General features: G+C 45.9%; 1 protein-coding gene across 1 annotated transcript; it reads right to left on the minus strand.

Moving 5' to 3' along the window:
• Nucleotides 1-7,334: 7,334 nt before the first annotated feature.
• Nucleotides 7,335-12,543, minus strand: ZNF689 (zinc finger protein 689). Its single transcript, XM_016219198.2, has 3 exons — nucleotides 12,012-12,543; nucleotides 11,695-11,808; nucleotides 7,335-10,135 (listed from the first exon to the last, which is right to left on the minus strand). Exons 1-3 carry the CDS (start codon nucleotides 12,214-12,216, stop codon nucleotides 8,952-8,954), a joined length of 1,503 nt encoding a protein of 500 aa, XP_016074684.1. The 5' UTR covers nucleotides 12,217-12,543; the 3' UTR covers nucleotides 7,335-8,951.
• Nucleotides 12,544-19,419: the final 6,876 nt, after the last annotated feature.

Raw genomic sequence — 19,419 nt, forward strand, 5'->3', positions numbered from 1 at the left:
ACACTTACAATATTGATAAGATATAGGTTTTAGATGGGACATGCCTCAGAGCTCTTCCTCCCACCCTCCCTTGTTACTCAAATGTGGCCTCAAGAGTTTTCAATCTCTGCACTTTCCCTCCCCTGCGGGACATGACAATCAGGGAGGCACTTCCTGGCACCAAGGGACAAAACCACTAAATACAGAAAACCTAACTTGATCAGTAATGCTTTCTATCTTGATCAAAAGGGAAAATGTCGCCCGGCTGGTGTGGCTCAATGGTTGAGCGTCGACGCATGAACCAAGTCATGGTTCGATTCCCAGGGTTACGGGCTCAATCCCCAGTTGGAGACAGCCAACCAAAGGCTCTCTCTCATCACTGATGTTTCTATCTTTTTTTCTCCCTCTCCCTGAAATCAATTTAAAAAAACATATAAAAAGAGCCCGGCCAGGAGTGGCTCAGCGGTTGAGCATCGACCTAGGATCCAGGAGATCGTGGTTCGATTCCCGGTCAGGGCACATGCCTGGGTTGTGGGCTCGATCCCCAGTCGGGAGCGTGCAGGAGGCAGCCGATCAATGACAACTCTCCCGTCACTGATGCTTCTATCTCTCTTCCTTCCTCTCTCTGAAATCAATAAAGATATATTTTTTAAAAATTAAAAATAAAATTTAAAAAACATATAGAAAGACTTCTTTATAAAGAGGAGGGATGTGAAAATGAATAAAGAAAACCGAGTCCAAATGGAGCTGGGAAACGGTGGAGGGAGGGTTCTCATGCACTTCCCAGTTTACTTTACATGCCCCAGCAGGAAGAAGGAAGATTTTTTTTGTAGACCAGCAACAGCCCAGCCAGTGAGAAACTGCAACAACTTCAAACTCTTAGTCCCTCCCAATTTCCTCCTTTCCTCATAAGAGAACACTCCGCTCCTTTGTTTTGCAGACTTGCATATCGTTCACCATTGTTTGCATGTCCTGGATTGCAATTCATCTGCTATTCTTGAATAAATTTGACTTTGATGGCCTACCTGCTTACCTTTTTGTTTTAAAGATTGACAGTCCTATTTTCTGTTGATGGGCAATTAGTTTGTTTCTAGTCTTACTACAATAAACTGCGATTATGTCCTTAGAAATACTTCTTTGGGTACATATTATAGCATGTCTGTAGAATAAAATCCTAGAAGTAGAATTGCTGAGTCAAAGGGAAGACTAGTGTTTTAAGCCATTTTTATCAATTTAAATTATTAAACTTTTCTCCCAGACCCACTAGAAGAATAGATATATCCAGAATATATACTATATTTATTTTGTATCTTCAAGCTATTCAGTTTTGAGAAGCATGGTCTTAAGTTCTTTTATTTATTCAGGTGACATGGACCCCAAATATGTTTGTGTCCCGTCCTAAGATCTCCCTCAAACCCATGCATATGTCACATTGGCAAACAGGACTTAGCAGATGTGGTTAAGGTTAAGATTTTATAATGAGAAGACTATCCTGGTTACCCCAGGGGGTCTAATGTAATCACCATGGTCCTAATGAAAGGGAGGCGAGAGGATCAAAATCAGAGATGTGACAATACAAACAGGTGGCAGCCATGCATTGCTGGGAAGGGGCCATAAAGCAAGAAACGCAGGCAGCCTCTAAAAGCTGGAAAAGGCAAGAATGGATTTAGACCTCTAGAGAATGTAACACTGCTAATACCTTGATTTCCATCCTGTAAGACCTATAAGATAATAAATTTGTATTATTTTAAACCAGCAAGTTAGTGATGATTTCTTAGAGGAGCAAGAGGAAACTAATGCAGGTAACATTGTTGAGGAACATTTCTGAGCTTTGTCAAGTACTGTACTGGGCTTGGGAGCATTCTCCCAGCTCTGAATTCAAGAATTGACGATCCAAAAGAGAAGCTGTTCTTAAAGACATTATGCTGAATGAAAGAAGCCTTAGACAAAAGAATGCACACTGTATGATTCCAGTTATGTGAAATTTTATAACAGGGAAAACAAATCTATGGGAGGAACAAAATTAGAACAGTTGTCTCTTGTGAGGTGAGGATGGGGTTAACGAGGAAGGGGCATGTGGGAACTTCTAGGATCATGGTAATGTCCTGTATCTTGATAGGGGTTTGGGTTACACAGGTGTATGCATATGAATACAAGAGGCAATATACACTTAGAGTTGTGCATTTTATTTAATGTAAGTTTAATTAAAAATAAAAATATGTTGCCCGTCCGGTGCAGCTCAGTGGTTGAGCATCGATCTATAATCCAGGAGATCGAAATTCAATTCCCAGTATGGGCACATGCCTGGGTTACAGGCTCAAACCCCAGCAGAGAGCATGCAGGAGGCAGCCCATCAATGATTCTCTCTCATCATTGATGTTTCTATATCTCTCTCCCTCTCCCTCTCTCTGAAATCAATGAGAACATATTAAAAAATAAATAAAAAATGAGTGACTCACTGTTAACAGCAGACAGAACCAGGAACACAGACTTATAACATGGCAACAGCTACAAGCAAGACTTACCTGATCCTGTTGTAACATCCTTTCTTCTAGGTGCTTCTGCCTCTTTCTCAGATATGTTGCCATTAACTTTCAAATGTGCATGCCAGCTTTTCCATTGATCCCTAGAGAGAGTGGAAGGGATAGAGGGATGGGGAGAGAGAGAACATCGATGTGAGAAAGACACATCGATAGGTTGTCTCCCACATGTGCCGGGACCAGGGCCAGGGATTGAATCTGAAACCTAGGGGAATCTAACCCAAGACCCTAAGACCCTTTGGTGCTTGGGCCAGGGCTCTAACCACTGAGAACACAGGCCCGGGCAAATATGTTCTCCCATTCAGTGGGTTGTCTTTTCATTTTGTTGATGATTTCTTTTTCTGTGCAAAAAACTTTTTTAGTTTGATGTAGTCCTATTTGTTCATTTTTTATTTTGTTTCCCTTGCTCAAGGAACTATATCAGAAAATGATAGATTAGTAAGAGAAATGTCAGAGATTTTATTGCTTCTGTTTTCCTCTAGGAGTTTTATGATTTTGAGTCTTACATTTAAGTCTTTAATCCATTTTGAGTTTATTCTTGGGTATGGTGTAAGAAGGTGGTCTAGTTTCATTTTCTTGCATATTTGTCCAATTTTCCCAACATCGTTTATTGAGTAGTCTGTCTTTACCCCATTTTATGCTCTTGCCTCCTTTGTCATATATTGACCATATAGTCATGGGTTTATTTCTGGGCTCTGTATTCTGTTCCATTGATCTATGTGTCTGTTTTTATGCCAGTACCATGCTGTTTGGATTACTATGGCTTGTAGTATAGTTTGATATCAGGTAGCATGATTCTTCTAAACTTGTTTTTCTTTCTCAAAGATTGCTGTGCTGTATTCAGGGTCTTTTGTGGTTCCATATAAATTTTTGGATTATTTGTTATAGTTCTTGAAATACGTCATTGGTATTTTGATAGGAATTGTGTAGAATCTGTAGATTGCTTTGGGTAGTATGGACATTTTAACAAGGTTAATTCTTCCTATCCATGAGCATAGTATCTTCTTCAATTTGTTTCCTCAGTGTCTTATAATTTTCCAATTACAGGTCTTTTACCTCTTTGGTTAAATTTATTCCTAGGTATTTTTTTAAATGCAATTGTTAATGGGGTTGTTTTCTTAGTTTCCCTTTCTGATAGTTTATTTTTGGTGTATAAAAATGCAACCAACCCTGCCCGGTGTGGCTCAGTGGTTAGAGTGTGACCCTCAACCTGAAGGGTTTTGGGTTTGATTCCCATCAAGGGCCCATGCCTGGGTTGCAGGTCTGATCCTCAGCCCAGGTGGTGGGGGGTGTAGGAGGCAACCAATCAATGTTTCTTTCTTTCTTTTTCTCTCTCTCTCCCCCCCTCCCTTCCTGCCATTGTCTCTAAAAATCAATGGAAAAAATATCCCCGGGTGAAGATTAACAAAAATAACTTTTTATAATTCACCCGATTTCTAGATATTTATTTTGTATCCTGATACTTTACTGAATTTATCAGTTCTAGGTTTTTTGGTGGAATGATGTCAACTGCAAATAAGAACAGTTTTACTTCTTCCTTTCCTGTTTGGATGCCTTTTATTTCTTCTTTTTGCCTGATCACTGTGGCTGGGGCTTCTAGCACTATGTTGAATAAGAGGGTGAAAGTGTACACCCCTGTCTTGTTCCTGATCTTAAGGAAAATGCTTTTAGTTTTTCCATATTGAGTTAATGTTAGCTGTGGGTTTGTCGTGTATGGCCTTTATTGTGCTCCCTCTATTCCCACCTTGCTGAGAGTTTTTATCATAAAAGGGTGCTGGACTTTGTCGAATGCTTTTTCTTCATCTATTGATATTATCACGTGATTTTTATCCTTCATTTATGTGTGTATCACATTAATTGTTTTGCAACATTTTCCAATTTCTTGGCTGATCGTTCTTGGGATCTGGGAAACATACATTTTTTAAGAAATGCTGGAAGGAATTCCACATGTACACACAGAAGGAAGCCCCAGAGGCTTCAGGAAGATTAGAAGAATACGCGCATGGAAGCTAAGTTACAAGAGAGGTTAAACAGGAAAACTGAGGTAATTAAGATAAAACTAAAGTATTGATTTGTTAACTAAGTTACCAGTTATCTTAAAGGACAGTTCAGCGGAGTAGTCAGTTGTATAGCAGCTGGCTGGCTTTGGTGGCTTTGGAGTAAGGCCTGGCTTGGAATCCCAGCTCTTAGATTTACTAGATGTGTGATCCTGGGCAAGTTATTTAATACTATATTACTGAGCCTGGCTTCCCCCTCTATTTTAAGGAAATAATACCTACCATCGGGCATGCAATTTGAGGTTACCTTACTTGCAAGTTAGCAAGTCAGTCTGTCACTGTTTCATGGGTGCTGGCAGGAGACAAGAGACTCCTATGCGAGAGACAAAAGGTCTCATTCGCGGCTCAACAAGCCCCCGGAGCGTCATGTATGCGTTAGTTCTTTTTGCCCCCTAAGTTCCACAAAGGCAGCCCGGAGGGGCCGTGTGGATGCTCGGAGCACGGTGAGCTGCAGCGCGCGGAGGAACAATGGGCTCGGGGAACCTGCTGCTTTACGGTGAGTGGCAAGCACGCTCCTCTGTCCAGACAGACACACTGCCTCTCCCGCAGGGCTGCTGGCTGCGAACACGACCCTGAGAAATGGCTGGGTAGAGTGGCCAGGGCCTTGCCTTTTGTTTGTTTTTGTTATACTCAAGGTTAGGGTGGATTAAAGCAAAAGAATACAGATAAAATCAGCAAAGGGAAAAGGCGCCTGTGGCGAAGTCCAAGAGAAACCTGGTGCAAAGTTGCCGGCGTTCTCTCCCAGGGGAGTTGAGCAGGAATGCATTTAATTCTCTCAGCAATGATTTGTGATAATATATACAAATTGTTGCCAACCAGAGACACTCACCTGAGCCTTGCTGCCCAGGATTTTTATTGGGAGTCAGTGACATAGACATGGAATGCCCACATGACTGTCCTCAGCTACTCAGACCCCAGTCCCCCAGAACAGACACGGGCGTTCACTGTAAGTCACATTGTTAGGGCACACTTATCTGGTCAGACTGGTGTAGCATGGCTCAAGGCCTCCACCATCAGACACTGACAAAATATTCCAAGGGCTCAGAGTTTATCTCCCACAGTGAATGCCAGTCCTAAAGAGGAGCTTTTTTTTTTTTTTGATGTGCAGGGTTTGAGCAACCTCAGTCTGCTGAGCTAGCTCTTTTCTGCACACACCTGACCTCCAAGAATTAGAATCAATTTAGATCCAATGTCCAGTTCTCCAGTGCCCAGCCAGCCTGGTGAATGACTGCAGATACATTTGGAAAGGGCTAGGAAGATCGACTGCATGTTTCTGCCAATGTAACCCCGTCCTTCATCAATAGGACCCAGCCTCCCCTCATTCAGAGGGGCTCTAGGTCTGGAATTGGCTAATGCCTGAGGATTTGAGGGCAGGGCCTTGCATTTTTGGCAACTTAGCAAGATACATAGCAACATGAGAAACCCATGGAAGAGCATCTCCTGACACCTACTTTATGGGGTTCTTGTAAAAATTAGATTGGAATGTTCATAAGTGCCTAACATAGTGCATGGAACATCATAAATGCTCGACAGAGTGGCTGTAATACTATTGCAGTAGGCTAAAGAATAAACAATATGGATGCAGTTAATGCAGGCTACTGCTTCAGGAAATTTAGCTGAAAATGGGAGATGGGGACAGAGGCCAGAGGGGAAGTTCTTTATTGTTTTTAAAGATAGATTTTAGCATGTTTGTAGGCTAGGGTGTGTTCTAGAAAAAAGAGGGACTCTGAAATAATAAAACTAAGAGGAGAGAGAAAATTAATAGATGGAGAAAATTAATAGTTTCATTAACTGCCTGAGGGGGCAGTTGATGAAATCCAGGCACAGCTATGTTCATGATCATTGCATGAGAGGGTTTTTGTTTTTTAATGTTTTTATTGACTTTAGAGAGGGAGAAACATTGATATGAGAGAATCAATTGGCTGCCTCCTACATGCCCCTTACTGGGGACTGAGCCCACAACCCTGGCATCTGCACTGATGTGGAACCAAACCAGTGACCTCTTAGTGCATGGGATGACACTCAACCAACTGGGCCACACCGGCCAGGACATGGGGGACTTTCTTGAGGTGGGATGGAAGCAAGTAAGAGTGCTCACACTAGTCAATTTGGAGTTGGTTGGGGAATGTGGAAGGAGTTCCTACTTAATACCTTGTATGTCCTTAGTGAAGGAGAAGGTACCCACTGGCTCAAGATATATCGAAGACTTAAGTGATACTGAAGGTTTGAGGTTGGAGATCAGAAAAGAGATCAGAAGTTTTTCTTCATAGCTCATACATAGGCATAAAGGCAGATGGGAGATTAACCTATATTGGGGCTGTGTATTAGTTAATTCTTTTGGTTGCAAGTAACAGAAACTCAAGTTAAACTACCTAAAGCAGGTGGGGAAATTGACTGGAAGGATACAGCCCGGTCATCAAATAGACCTTGGGACTGAAGTGCTTTAGGAAATGTAGGAAGTTGTCTCTCATCTCTGACCTCTGTAGACTACATACTGGAACTTGGCCACCAATGGCTCCCAAGTTTTAATTAATTACAGTTAGGCCCAAAGAAAGTTATAAATTCCTAGGTAAAGAAATAGTTGGTTTGTCCTGGTGATAAAGTAGGGAAAAGAGCCAGTTCTAAAACAGGGGGCTAGGCAGGTATCTAATAGGTCTCATCTAGGGTAGGGCAGGTCTCCATCAGAACTTTAAAATTTTCTACTTGGTTAAGGAACTTGATTTACATTTTATAAACAGTAATTACACAAGGAACATAATTCATTCAACAGACATTTTAATAAGACCCAATCTGGTCTGACCCCTACCTTAAGGTAGCTCGTCACCCAAGGAGAAACAGTTATAATGCAACTTGCTCAACACCAGAACAGAGGTAATTACAAAAGCTGTGTTCCCCAGCTGCTCCCCCACTCTGGGGCTGAGATCAGGAGATACAAGGGTAGGATGCCTCCTTTTAGCTGTTGGAATGAGACGAGTCAGATTTGTAAATTCCAACTTGGTGCAGCTACCCAAGGCAGTGATAGGCCTGTTCATTCAATTCAGTAAACCTATTCAGGGGTGGGTGCCATGGAGGCTTAACATGATTAAGACACATAGCTGCCTTCTGGAGCTTATGTGAGGGGTGGGCATGAACACAACTTGATGACTGTATACTTTTTGCTTTATATGCAATCACCTAACGTCTACCCTCCTTAAATGGCCTCACCTCATTTTATTAAAAAATGTTGACTGAGGACTCATGGAAGGTTCTGTGCTAAAGTGAGACCTAGGATTTTCCAACCACTGGTTGTAAGGAACGCTCCAAACCCACCAGATAAAGCACAAGCCGGTCCTGTTTTCACTTCTTGCAGCTAACCCATACCTCCCCTGCTTTTCCTTAAGAACAATCTTGTCCCAAAGCTCACTGCACTTATGTCCCAGACCCAACTTGAACCAATTTTCCAAACACAGGGTGCAGAAGACTTAGCTTCACAGCATTTGGTTTAAAAAAGCTTAGGTATTTGGGTGTCTGCAACCCAATAAACTCCTGGCACTGCCACTCCTCCCAAATCCAATGCAATCTAGAGCTGTTAAAACAAGACCAGACCAAGGAGGTATACAGTGTACACTGTGGTGCTGGCTTATTTTTGTATGACCCTTTAAAAGGGGCATTGAAAAACCAGCACCTGTTGGGTGATCATGTGTGGGAATTGGAACCCTATTTGTAAGAAATGATTGACCAAATTAATGCTGTTTAATCTGAAAACATGGGGCAAAGAAGTTGTGATTAAGTTATCTGAAAGGCTGCCATGTAGAGAAAGTATTAGACATATTCTGGGCAAGGCTTACAGGGAAGGAGAATGTGGCACTTAACCACTTCCTAAAGATCATAGCTATCCCACAAAGAAATGACCTGCCTTGTGAGGTAGTGAGCTCACTGTCAAGGGAGGTTTTAAAGCAAGGGTAGAACACCACTTGGCAGGAGTGTTGTAAAAAGGGGGCTAACCTAGGTTTGCTTAAACCTGGTATGGAGGAAGAGGCAGAGTAGAAGATCCTGCCACCTATAAATAGGATCCTCCTGACTGCCTACAAGGGGACAGGTAATCCCTATATGGAAATTAAAGGCAGACAGCCCCTGGAATATAAGGGGAGAACTTTTACCCTGACAGCCACAAACAGAATTCTTTTAGGATAGGATAGCTCATTAAACTTTAACTCTCCTAATGCGACTATCTGTTCTAGACAGAGTAAGGCAGCCAGTGTGGTAGGATATATTTCAGGTTTGTATGGTAGGAGACCTGGGTTTCAGTTCTGAATCTGCCCTATATGACCTGGGGCTTCTCCTTCCCTTCGCTGGGCCTCTCTGAAATGAAATGAACTTGACAGTCCTTCCCATTCTAAAGAACATTGCCCTTCTGACTGGGTCCCTCTATAGCAGATCTAGGGCTACAGTTTTGGACCCTGGGGCTACACTTGTGGACAGCCAGAGACCACCTCTGGCGAAAGCAACGGCCACACTCAAGGCAGGGGAAAGGCTTCTCCCCGGTGTGCAGGAGCTGGTGCTGGGCCAGGTGGCTCCACTGGGCAAAGCGCTTAGAGCACAGGTCGCAAGCATAGGGCCGCTCGCCTGAGTGGACGCGCCGGTGACTGGCCAGTAGTGAGGGGTAGGCAAAGCGGCGGCCACAGTCATCACACGCGTGCAGCTTCTCCTCGGTGTGCGTGCTGCGGTGTATGGCTAGCGAGCCGCTCCGGCGGAAGGCACGTCCACAGTCTGGGCAGGGGTAGGGCTTCTCTCCCGTGTGCAAGAGCTGGTGCTGGAGCAGAGTGCTGCGCTGAGAGAAGCGGGCCTCGCAGTGCTCGCAGGCGTAGGGGCGCTCCCCAGAGTGCACTCGCCGGTGGCTCACCAGGCGAGAGGACGAAGAGAAGCGCCGCTCACAGTCTGGACAAGGGTAGGGCTTCTCGCCCGTGTGGATGCGCTGGTGGATGACCAGAGCGGTGCGCTGGCGGAAGCGGCGGTTGCATTCCAGGCAAGTGTAGGGCTTCTCTCCTGTGTGTGTGCGCTGGTGGATGGCTAGCAGGGACGGGTAGGCAAAGCGTCGCCCACAGCTAGGGCACTGGTGGGGTTTTTCTCCTGTATGTGTGGTCCGGTGATTGGCCAAGGACCGACTCCTACGGAAGCAGCGGCCACAGTCTGGGCAATGGTAGGGTTTCTCGCCTGTGTGGATAACCTGGTGCTGGGAGAGGTTCTTACGCTGCGAGAAACGTTTGCCACATTGGTCACAAACATAGGGACATTCACCGGAGTGTGCCCGCCGGTGACTGACCAACAGGGATGGGTAGGAAAAGCGGCGCCCACAGTCTGGGCAAGGGTAAGGCTTTTTTAGATTCTGGGCACACTTGTGGCTTTTCAGGGCTGGATGATCAGGGAAGGTACAACCACAGTCAGGGCAGATGGGACCCCCAGATGTCTGTCTGGGAATCAGTCGGGGCTTGCTGGGCTTCCGCCCTCTCTTCCCCTTCCGGGGTGCCTCCTTAGGTGGGAATACTTCCTTCTCTCCGTTCTTCTTCCTGGTTCTGGTTTCTACAGGGACACAGGAAAAATTAATTTAACAAATGCTGGGCTACTACTCTTGCCTATTACAGTATTACAGGTTATAAGACAAACAGGCTCACCTCCTGTGTTTAAAGAGTGTTAGAGACACAGACAACCCAGTGTGACCTACTACTATTAAAGTATGGACGGAATAACAGGAGCCCCTAACCCAGCTTGGAGAAGTTGGGTAAGATTTCTCGGAAATTAAGCTGGCTTTAAAAATTAAAAGTTTTTGAAGAGGTAAGTTTAAGGCAAGAAGTAGAAACAAGGCATGAGCTGGCAGTGACTAGGTCATAGGGCCCTTTCAGCAATGGTTCTCAAATTTTACTGTGATCAGAATCAACTGGAGGGCTACTAAAACAGATTGCTGGGCCCTACTCCCAGTTTTTGATTCAGATGTGGGGTGGGGCTCACAAATCTGCATTTGTAACATGATCAGGAGTGATGCTGCTACTGGTTTGAGTACCACACTCTCAGAACCACTGCTGTAAGGACCATGAACTGTATTTTACCCAATGGTTCTCAAACCTAAACATACATCCAAATCAGTTGGGGCTATTAAAACACACATTCCTAGACATCTATAAAGGCAAATAAATAGTTCTGGGGTGGTGTCCAATAATCTACATTTTTACCAAGTTCCCCAAGTGACTAGCCATTTGACAACCCACTTGGCAAAAAAAAATGAATGTTTTGTGTGTTTTTTTAATTCTCACGCAAGGACATGCTGGGGGGGGGGGGGGGAGAAACGTTGATGTGATGTGATCCCACACTAGGGATCAAACCCTCAACCCAGGTATGTGCCCTGACTGGGAATCAAACCGACAATTTTTCCGTGCACCAGACAACACTCAACCAACTGAGCCACTCCAGGTGGGCTGAATGGTCTTTCCTCCCCTTTATTTTATTTCATTATTATCTTTCCATCACCACTTATGGACTGAATGGTTTTAAGAAAGGAAATATGGTTAGATCTGAATTTTAGAAAGATAGCTCTGGTCTTAGAGAATCTGGCATAGAAGTCCCAGCCCAAACAGTTCCATCTGCCCCTGTGGGTGGATCTGGGGCCCTTCTACCTGAATGGTGCTAATCAGAGCCCTGCTTGATCCTGAGAGTGCAGTATGTCCTGCACTGATCACTGTACTGCCAGAAGGGCAGAAAGGGGTCCCTGCACCCCAGGCAGCTGTTCTCCATTAAGTCCCTTCAACCAAAACACAGAAAACTCAGAGAGGTATAGGGTCTCTCAGTCAGAGCCCAAATCAAAGGAGGGTGGGTGGGGGCAGGGATCCTGGGAAGGAGGCAGGAGGGTAGTAGCTTCTTTTAAAAGCTCACTGATTCACACAATAGACAACTGTAGATATGTACTCGGTCTTCAAACTGGCAAGTGAATCTTTGTGTGGTGGACCAAACCAACACCATCATAAACAGTACCCTGAAATTGTGAACATGAACTCAGTCAATGGAGCACTACAACACGGGCCACAGCCACCATAACCCTGGACTGTCACTGGAAGCTGCAGGCCCTCCACAGGCATTTTTTCACTCACTTCTTTGGACTGTTAATCCCCTCGGGCACTCCTGCGGATCCAGGGCAGCTGGTTCCCAATCATCCGTATTTCGTTCCAACCAGGAGATGAGGGCTGGTTTGGGACCTGCGCACCCTGGGGAAGGAGAACCAGTCAGAAGTCCAGCTCATAAATAACTCTGGGTAAATACCTACCCGGTGGCATCTCCTGCCAAGCCCCCGTCCTCCTCCCCTCGCACAACCTGGTCACAGGCCAGGACCCTGGACACACTGCGCCCCGCCACCGCCAAGCTCCTCCATCCCTCAAGACCCGCGGAAGCGGACTGGGCCGGGCCTCACCGAGCGCGCCCAGGTGGCCGTAGGTCTCCCGCATCACGTCCCGGTACAGGGCCCTCTGCGCGGGCCGCAGACACCCCCACTCCTCCGGGGAGAAGTACACGGCCACGTCCGCGAACTTCACCGCCCTTGGCTTCCTTCCCCTTCTCCGGCCGGGTCCGGCCTCTCCTGGTCCCCGTGCGGAGACTGGAGAAGAAGGCGGTGCCATTGGACCAGAGAAGCCCGCACCCCGACCTCCCCTGTCCCGGCCTCGGCCCCTGGCGGACCCCGGGATTTGGGAGCCCCCGCCGGACCGGGACTGAGTGTGCCTGGGGCAGGCCGGGAGGGACCGGGAATCGGCCGCCTGCGGGGCTAACGGAAACCTCGCGCTGTTATTCAGGAAACTCCTGCCCGAACTTGGGGGAAAGGTACCGGAAGATGCCTTCGGCGAAGATGGCGGCGCTGCTACTGCACCGCCTTTGCCTGGAACACAGGCAGCTTCCAGCTATCGATTTTATTGACCAGAGCGCCATGCCGGCTTCCTACCCTCTTTGCCCTCAAGTGTGATGGCGCTGCGATTGGGCTTCACGCCCCTTTTCCTCCTATCCCACGCGCTCATTGGGCGGCGCCCGAAGATCGAGCGTCCTGATTGGATGCTGACAAAAGCGGCCCGTTTGAACGAAGCCAACGGAAGCGTAAGGGCAGGAAGCTGGCCGGCTGGTGTCGGGTGACTGTGTTTTGAGGCGGGAAGCCTCGACGTGGCCTGGGGTTAGCACCCCGCGGCTGTTCTCAGACGGGCGCTGCCCACCTGAGGGAGGGGCGGATTGAGCGAGGGAGCCACTCCGGCCAACCCAGGCTGAGATGCCCTGGGTGCCCCTTCGTGTCTTTCTCAGAAGGAACCTTCGCTTTGGATAATGGGGAACTTCCTTGTTGCCTTTTTGGGAAGGGAATTAACGTTAGAGTTTCATCTGTGCTGGCACCATACCGAACATATTACACATTCTATCTTATTTATTCTTTGCCACCACTGTGGGAGGTGATGGTTCTCAGCCCAGTTCCACTAATGACGAAAGATCGCAGAGGGTTACCGCCAGGAAAGCAGAGGGGCAGATTTAAACGTGGGGCGGACAGGGCCTTGATCCACGCCGCTGAACTAGGCACTCTTCCCGATGGCTGCCTTAGTTTGCTTGGTAACTCAAGGATCCACCTGAGCGCCTGGTCTCTTCTCAGATTCAATCTTCTGCGCATCTCTCCACACTTTATTTTTACATGACATTTGTTCAATGTACAAAGCATAGTGGTGGATGGTGAAGAGAGGCTGGATTACAAAAATAAGTCATGGGCCATACCCTGAATGAAGTTTACAGTCTACTGAGGCATATAAATTCACAACTAATAATAACAGAATGATACAAGCATGTATTGGAAAGGAAAATTGCTGATGGAACCAGTCAGCATCCACCCCCATCGGGTCTGTCCTCACTTCTGTGTAAGTACTGAGGTGCGGAGTTGCACTAGCTGTGTCATCACCCAGGAGAACTGGGAACAGGAGAGTATACCATTTGCTATATCTCTTACCTCAACTGATGACATACACATTTATTTTCTGAACCCATTAACACTTTGGATGTTTTTAAAAACATTTTATTGTTGAGAGTATTACAGATGTCCCTCCTTTTTCCCCCTCCTTGTCCCCCTCCACCCAGCTCCCACCCCACCCCAGGCCTTCACCACACTACTGTCTGTGTCCATGGGTTATACATATATTCATATAAGTTCTTTGGTTAATCTCTTCCCACCCCCACCCCTTCCCTCTGAGATTCGTCACTGGACACGCTTCCATGTCTCTGGATCTATTTTGTTCATTAGATTCCACATATGAGATCATGTGATATTTGTCTTTTTCTGCCTGGCTTATTTCCCTTAGCATAATACTCTCCAGGTCCCAACATGCTGTCTCAAAGGGTTAAGAGATCTTTCTTTTTCACAGCTATATAGTATTCCATGGTGTAAATACCACAGCTTTTTCATCCACTCATCTACTGATGGGCACTTGGGCTGTTTCCAGATATTAGCTATTGTAAATTGCGCTGCTATGAACTTAGGGGTGCATATATTCTTTCTGAATAGACTAATAACAACTAAAGAAATTGAAGCAGTAATCAAAAAACTCCCAGCAAACAAAAGTCCTGGACCAGACAGCTTCACAGGGGAGTTTTACCAAACATTCAAAGAAGAACTAACACCTATCCTCCACAAACTATTCCAAAAAATTCAAGAGGAAGGAAGACTTCCAAGCTCTTTATACAAGGCCAGCATTATCCTAATTCCAAAACCAGATAAAGACACTACAAAGAAAGAAAATTACAGGCCAATATCCCTGATGAATACAGATGCCAAAATCCTCAAAAAATACTAGCAAATCAGATCCAGAAATATATTTAAAAGATCATACATCATAACCAAGTGGGATTTATTCCAGAGATGCAAGGCTGGTACAATATTCACAAATCAACAAATGTGATACATCACATAAACAAAATGAAAGACATAAATCACATGATCATAGCAACAGAAAAAGCATTTGACAAAATCCAGCACCCAGTTTTTATAAAAACTCTCAGCAAAGCCCTGGCCAGTTGGGCTCAGTGGTTGGAGCGTCGGCCCGCGGACTGAAGGGTCCTGGGTTTAATTCCAGTCAGGGGCACATACCTCAGTTGCAGGCTTGATCCCCAGCCCTGGTCACAGATCTCTCTCTCTCTCTTTCTCCCTCCCCTCTCTCCCCCTTCCACTCTCTCTGAAAAGCAATGGAGAAATATCCTCAGGTGAGGATTTTAAAATATATTTTTAAACTCTCAGCAAAGGGGGAATAAAAGGATCATACCTCAACATAATAAAGGCCATATATGACAAACCTACAGCCAACATCATACTCAATGGTCAAAAACTAAAAGCATTTCCCCTAAGAACAGGTAAAAACAGGGATGTCCACTTTCACCACTTATTCAACCTAGTACTGGGAAGTCCTAGCCACAGCCATCAGACAAAAATAAAAAATAAAAGGCCTCCAAATTGGAAAGGAGTAGGTGAAACTGTCATTATTCAAAGATGATGTGATATTGTACATAGAAAATACAAAAGACTCCACCAAAAAACCACTAGATCTAATAAATGAGTTTGGTAAAGTAGCAGAATACAAAATTATTATCCAGAAATTGATAGCATTTTTATACACCAATAATGAACTCTCAGAAAGAGAAACTTAAAAAAAAATCCCATTTGCCATTGCAACAAAAAAATTAAGATACCTAGGAATAAACTTAACCAAGATACCAAGGAATAAACTTACTAGGAAAACTACAGGACATTGGAAAAAGAAGTAGAGGAAGATACAAACAAGTGGAAGCATATACCATGTTCATGGATTGTAAGGATTAACATCATTACAATGTCCAAGCCATTAATATTTTAAAGTGCCTACTATGGGCAAAACAATACCCCAAAGCCTACAGGGAATAAAGAAAATGTAACAGGAAGTCACAAGATAACACAGGCAGTAAGATAATTCGAGGATAACTTTTGAACAGAGGAGGTAGGAAAAAACCTGCAGTAAGCCTTACACTGAGTTCTACTCTGTCCTAAGGATAGTGAGTTTATTGAAAACCTGCAGTAAGCCTTACACTGAGTTCTACTCTGTCCTAAGGATAGTGAGTTTATTGAAAAAATTACTGGGGGAGTAGATAGAATGTCAAGATTGCCAAAACGAATAAGACAGAGTCCCTTCTCCTAATGACTTTCCAGACTGATGCATCATGTAGGAAATCAGTTTGGTCTATGAAGGAGTGGGATTTAGGGAGGACAGTGGTGCTCATTATACATTCGTTGAATAAACAGCTGAATTTCATGGTGGCTGAAGGTCTCTGGCATAAAGCCAGGAATTCAGGCAAGTTCGGTGTGAAGAGAATGATGCTGCTTTCTAATGTAGCGCAAGATACACATATGGTAAAACTGAAGGACAGAAAGGGTGGCTCGACACCAAATATTGCAGGGCTTCATCCTTTACTTTGGAGAGCTCTAAATAAGTCTAGAGAAGTGAAAGACCTTCCAAACATGTTTTAGGAAGATTACTCTGATAGTTTGCAGGATGAACTGATAGCTTTGTGCCTACTCTTTCTGTCTACACGTGGTTCAGTTTGGAAAAATAAGAATGTAAACTTAGGCTGCTAAGGGAATAAAAAAGTCAAATGGATAACAAACCATTTCATTTGGAAGGAAGAAAGTGGCTAAACAGAGGAGGTTGGAAAAAATCTGACTTCCTCTGTGGACGTCCTGCCTAAATGATAAAGATGTTCTGTCAGCTGAACAAGCAGAAGGTGCTGACATTGAATAGGGAAGAAGACTAAATATTGAAGTGATCAAGTGCTCTTCCCACATCCAGGAAGAAGGCAGGCAGGCTGGCCTGAAGGTAGAGCCTCAGCCTAGCCTTTTCGGCCCCAGGCTCCAAAGGCCCCATTTGGCCAGTTAATAAAGGAAACCTCAATTAAAATGGGAGTTGGGAAGGCTTGTGTAAGGAGCTCTCAGGCCAGATCACTCAAGATCAATTACCCTAACCTGGAAGACATGTACCTTGCATCTCCTACAGGAATATGTCTCTCTACAGTGGGAAGGTTTTCTGGCCCAGCAACAAGCCCAGCCACTGAAAAGCATGCAGCTCAGCCAATGAGAAGCCATTGTCACCCTGAACTCCTATTTTCCTCCAGTGAACTTTCGCTAATAATTTCCTTGCCTCACCCTCCTTTCCATTTTGCCCATCTCTCTGCTTGCTAGATGAGGCGCTGCCCAATTCATGAATCACTGAATAAAGCCAACTAGACCTTCAAATTTACTCAGTTGAATTTTGTTTTTTAACACCAGGCTTGCCACCATTTTGACTGGAGCCACTAAGGTAGGGCCTAGGATTCAGGCAGAGTGAGATGCTTCCAACTATAGGGAAGCACTTCGGAGAGAAAAGCACTCAGGACTTGATAAGAGCAGAGCCCCTTGCTCCTTTCTGTATAAATTCCTGGACCCACATTGGGCACAGGGACAAGCAGGGCTCTTCCTGAAGGAATACAACCCACTGCAGAAAAGGGTGGAGAAGATCCAGGGAGTCTACACACCAAGAGGCCACATAAAGACCAAAGGCCCCCTGTTCTGGGTAAAGGGAAATGATGTTGAGGGCCAGTAAATAACAGGTGCCATTGTGTGGGCACAATGACATAGATGATCTTAGTTGAAACTCACCTTCCAGAGTCCTTATGAGGATGATTATCCTTATATCACAGTTATCAGAAGGTTGAGCAGCTTGTCCAAAACCTGTTAGTAAGGGCAGGGATGAGATTTGAACCTGGAATGTCCTCCGCGTTGCACTGGCAGCTCTAAACTGGGTGAAAGGCTTTCAGATTAATTTCTCCTCATTTCATGCTCAGTGAGGGAAAGCGCCTGAAAGTGCAGCCTTCAGTTATAGCACACACAGAACGCACCCTATAGACTGACTAGAGCCTAATCTTTGCCTAAGATGTCATAAACCCAGACTTGGGCAAGCAGTGTTAGTCCTAGGGGAGGGTAACGAGCAATGAAGGAGTCTCACCTTTTCTTTTCTTTTTTAAAAATATATCTTTATTGATTTCAGAGAGAGGAAAGGAGAGGGAGAGAGAGAGATAGAAACATCAATGATGAGAGAGTCATTGATCGGCTGCAGCCGGCAACCCGGGCATGTGCCCTGACCAGGAATCGAACCCTGATCGCCTGGATCCTAGGTCGACGCTCAACCGCTGAGCCACGCCCGGCCGGGCTCACCTTTTCTTAATGGATTCATGTAGGCAAGTTCCAACCTGTTCCATTTCTGAGTGAGGTAACTCACTGATACATTTCTGATTACCTCTATATCCCGCTCTCTGAAGGGGGACTTCTAGGCACCTACAGACCTTGTCACTCTACATTTCCCTTTCTCCTCTCTCTCCTGCCCCTGCTTGCTCTGCATGACCAACATTTGATAAGGAGGAATACCACCCCTCATAAGCTCCTTCACAGAACCTGACACAGGCCATCCACACTCCTGGAATTTATCTGAGAAACAGGGGACGTGAACTGGGGGGTCATAATCCCTGAGGTCCAGAGCCTGGCATAGGGACTTCCCAGAAGGTCTCTGACCCTCTGCCTCACCCTCTTTGCCTGATGGATCCACCGGCGGGCTTTCACGGCATGCTTTCTCTTGAAGCGTTTCCCACACTCAGTGCCGGGAAAGGGCCTCTCATCAGAGTGGATGCACCCGTGGCTGCGCAGGAGGAGGGAGTAGGAGAAGCAGATACCATACTCTGGGCAGGGGCAAGGTTTCCCACCTCTGTGTGTGCATCTGCCAAGGGAGCCTCTAGTGGAAGCATCACCTACAGCCATGAGCTGGTGCTGGAGTAAGTTTTCCTGGTGAGCAAAGTAACTGCCACATTGTAGGGAATGGTAGTGCTGGTTGGCCAGGAGGGAGGGCATGCAAAGTGGCACCACGGTCTGTGCACATATGTCTGCACCTGTGGATATACCCCCTTCTCGGGTGGAAGTAGCAGCCACAACCAGGGTACGGGTAGGGCTTGTCCCTTTTGTGGAGCAGCTGGTGCTAGACCAGGTAAGCCCACTGGTAAAAATGGACATCACATGACCCACAAGCATGGGGACAGTCACCAGAGTGGATCTGCCTGTGGCTGACTAACAGTGAGGGGAAGGCAAAGAGCCGCCCACAGTTAAGACATGCATAGGGCTTCTCCCTTATGTGGGTGGCCAGTGCCCGGCTTTTTCAAAAGCAGCGTCCATGCTGGCAGCAGAGAAGGGGTGTCTCCCCTGTGTGGATGAGTTGATGCTGGAGCAGTTCCTTGCACTGAGAGAGCAGCGCCCATACTACCACAGGGAAGGGCTGCTCAGCAGACTAGACCCGCTGGGGGCTGGCCAGGAGAAAGAGGTCAGCCTAGACGTGGGTATAGCCCATTTGGAGCCTGAGAGCACTGTCGCCCTGTGGCTGAAGAGCCCTGAGGCATTTACTGGCAACACCCCCTGCAGTTAGAGTCCTCAGTTACTGCCAGGGCCATTGCCACACCTTCTGCACTGGTGTCTCTCTCTCTCAAAGGCCGGATTAAGTTCCTTAATCCCCCTTTTCTTTCTTCTTTTCTTCTTACTCTTGCTTTCTGCAGAGATAAATGGAATGGAAGAGTGTAAGGTGCTTTGAATCAGAGTAACTGTCTTTCTCCTGGAATCAGGCAGTTGGGTATAGATTTAGAGCAGCACCTGAGACTGAGCGCCTGCTCGTCCAAGGCACAGGACCTAATGGAATCCCTCAATGCCTCGCCCAGCTCAGGGAGAAGTTTCCCACTTTCTAAAAAGTTCTATCCTTCATTCAGGGCCTCCA

This window comes from Miniopterus natalensis, chromosome 3, assembly GCF_054644295.1.
Source record: "Miniopterus natalensis isolate mMinNat1 chromosome 3, mMinNat1.hap1, whole genome shotgun sequence".
In the NCBI taxonomy this organism is placed as follows: Eukaryota; Metazoa; Chordata; class Mammalia; order Chiroptera; family Miniopteridae; genus Miniopterus; species Miniopterus natalensis.

Bases quoted from the DNA above. Each gene is read 5' to 3' on its own strand.
- ZNF689 (XM_016219198.2), bottom strand. From the start codon at position 12,216: ATGGCACCGCCTTCTTCTCCAGTCTCCGCACGGGGACCAGGAGAGGCC. The intron at 11,809-12,011 runs GTGAGGCCCGGC...CTCCTTCCCCAG, and splicing joins CGGCCACCTGGGCGCGCTCG to GGTGCGCAGGTCCCAAACCA. The intron at 10,136-11,694 runs GTGAGTGAAAAA...GTGTCCCTGTAG, and splicing joins GGGATTAACAGTCCAAAGAA to AAACCAGAACCAGGAAGAAG.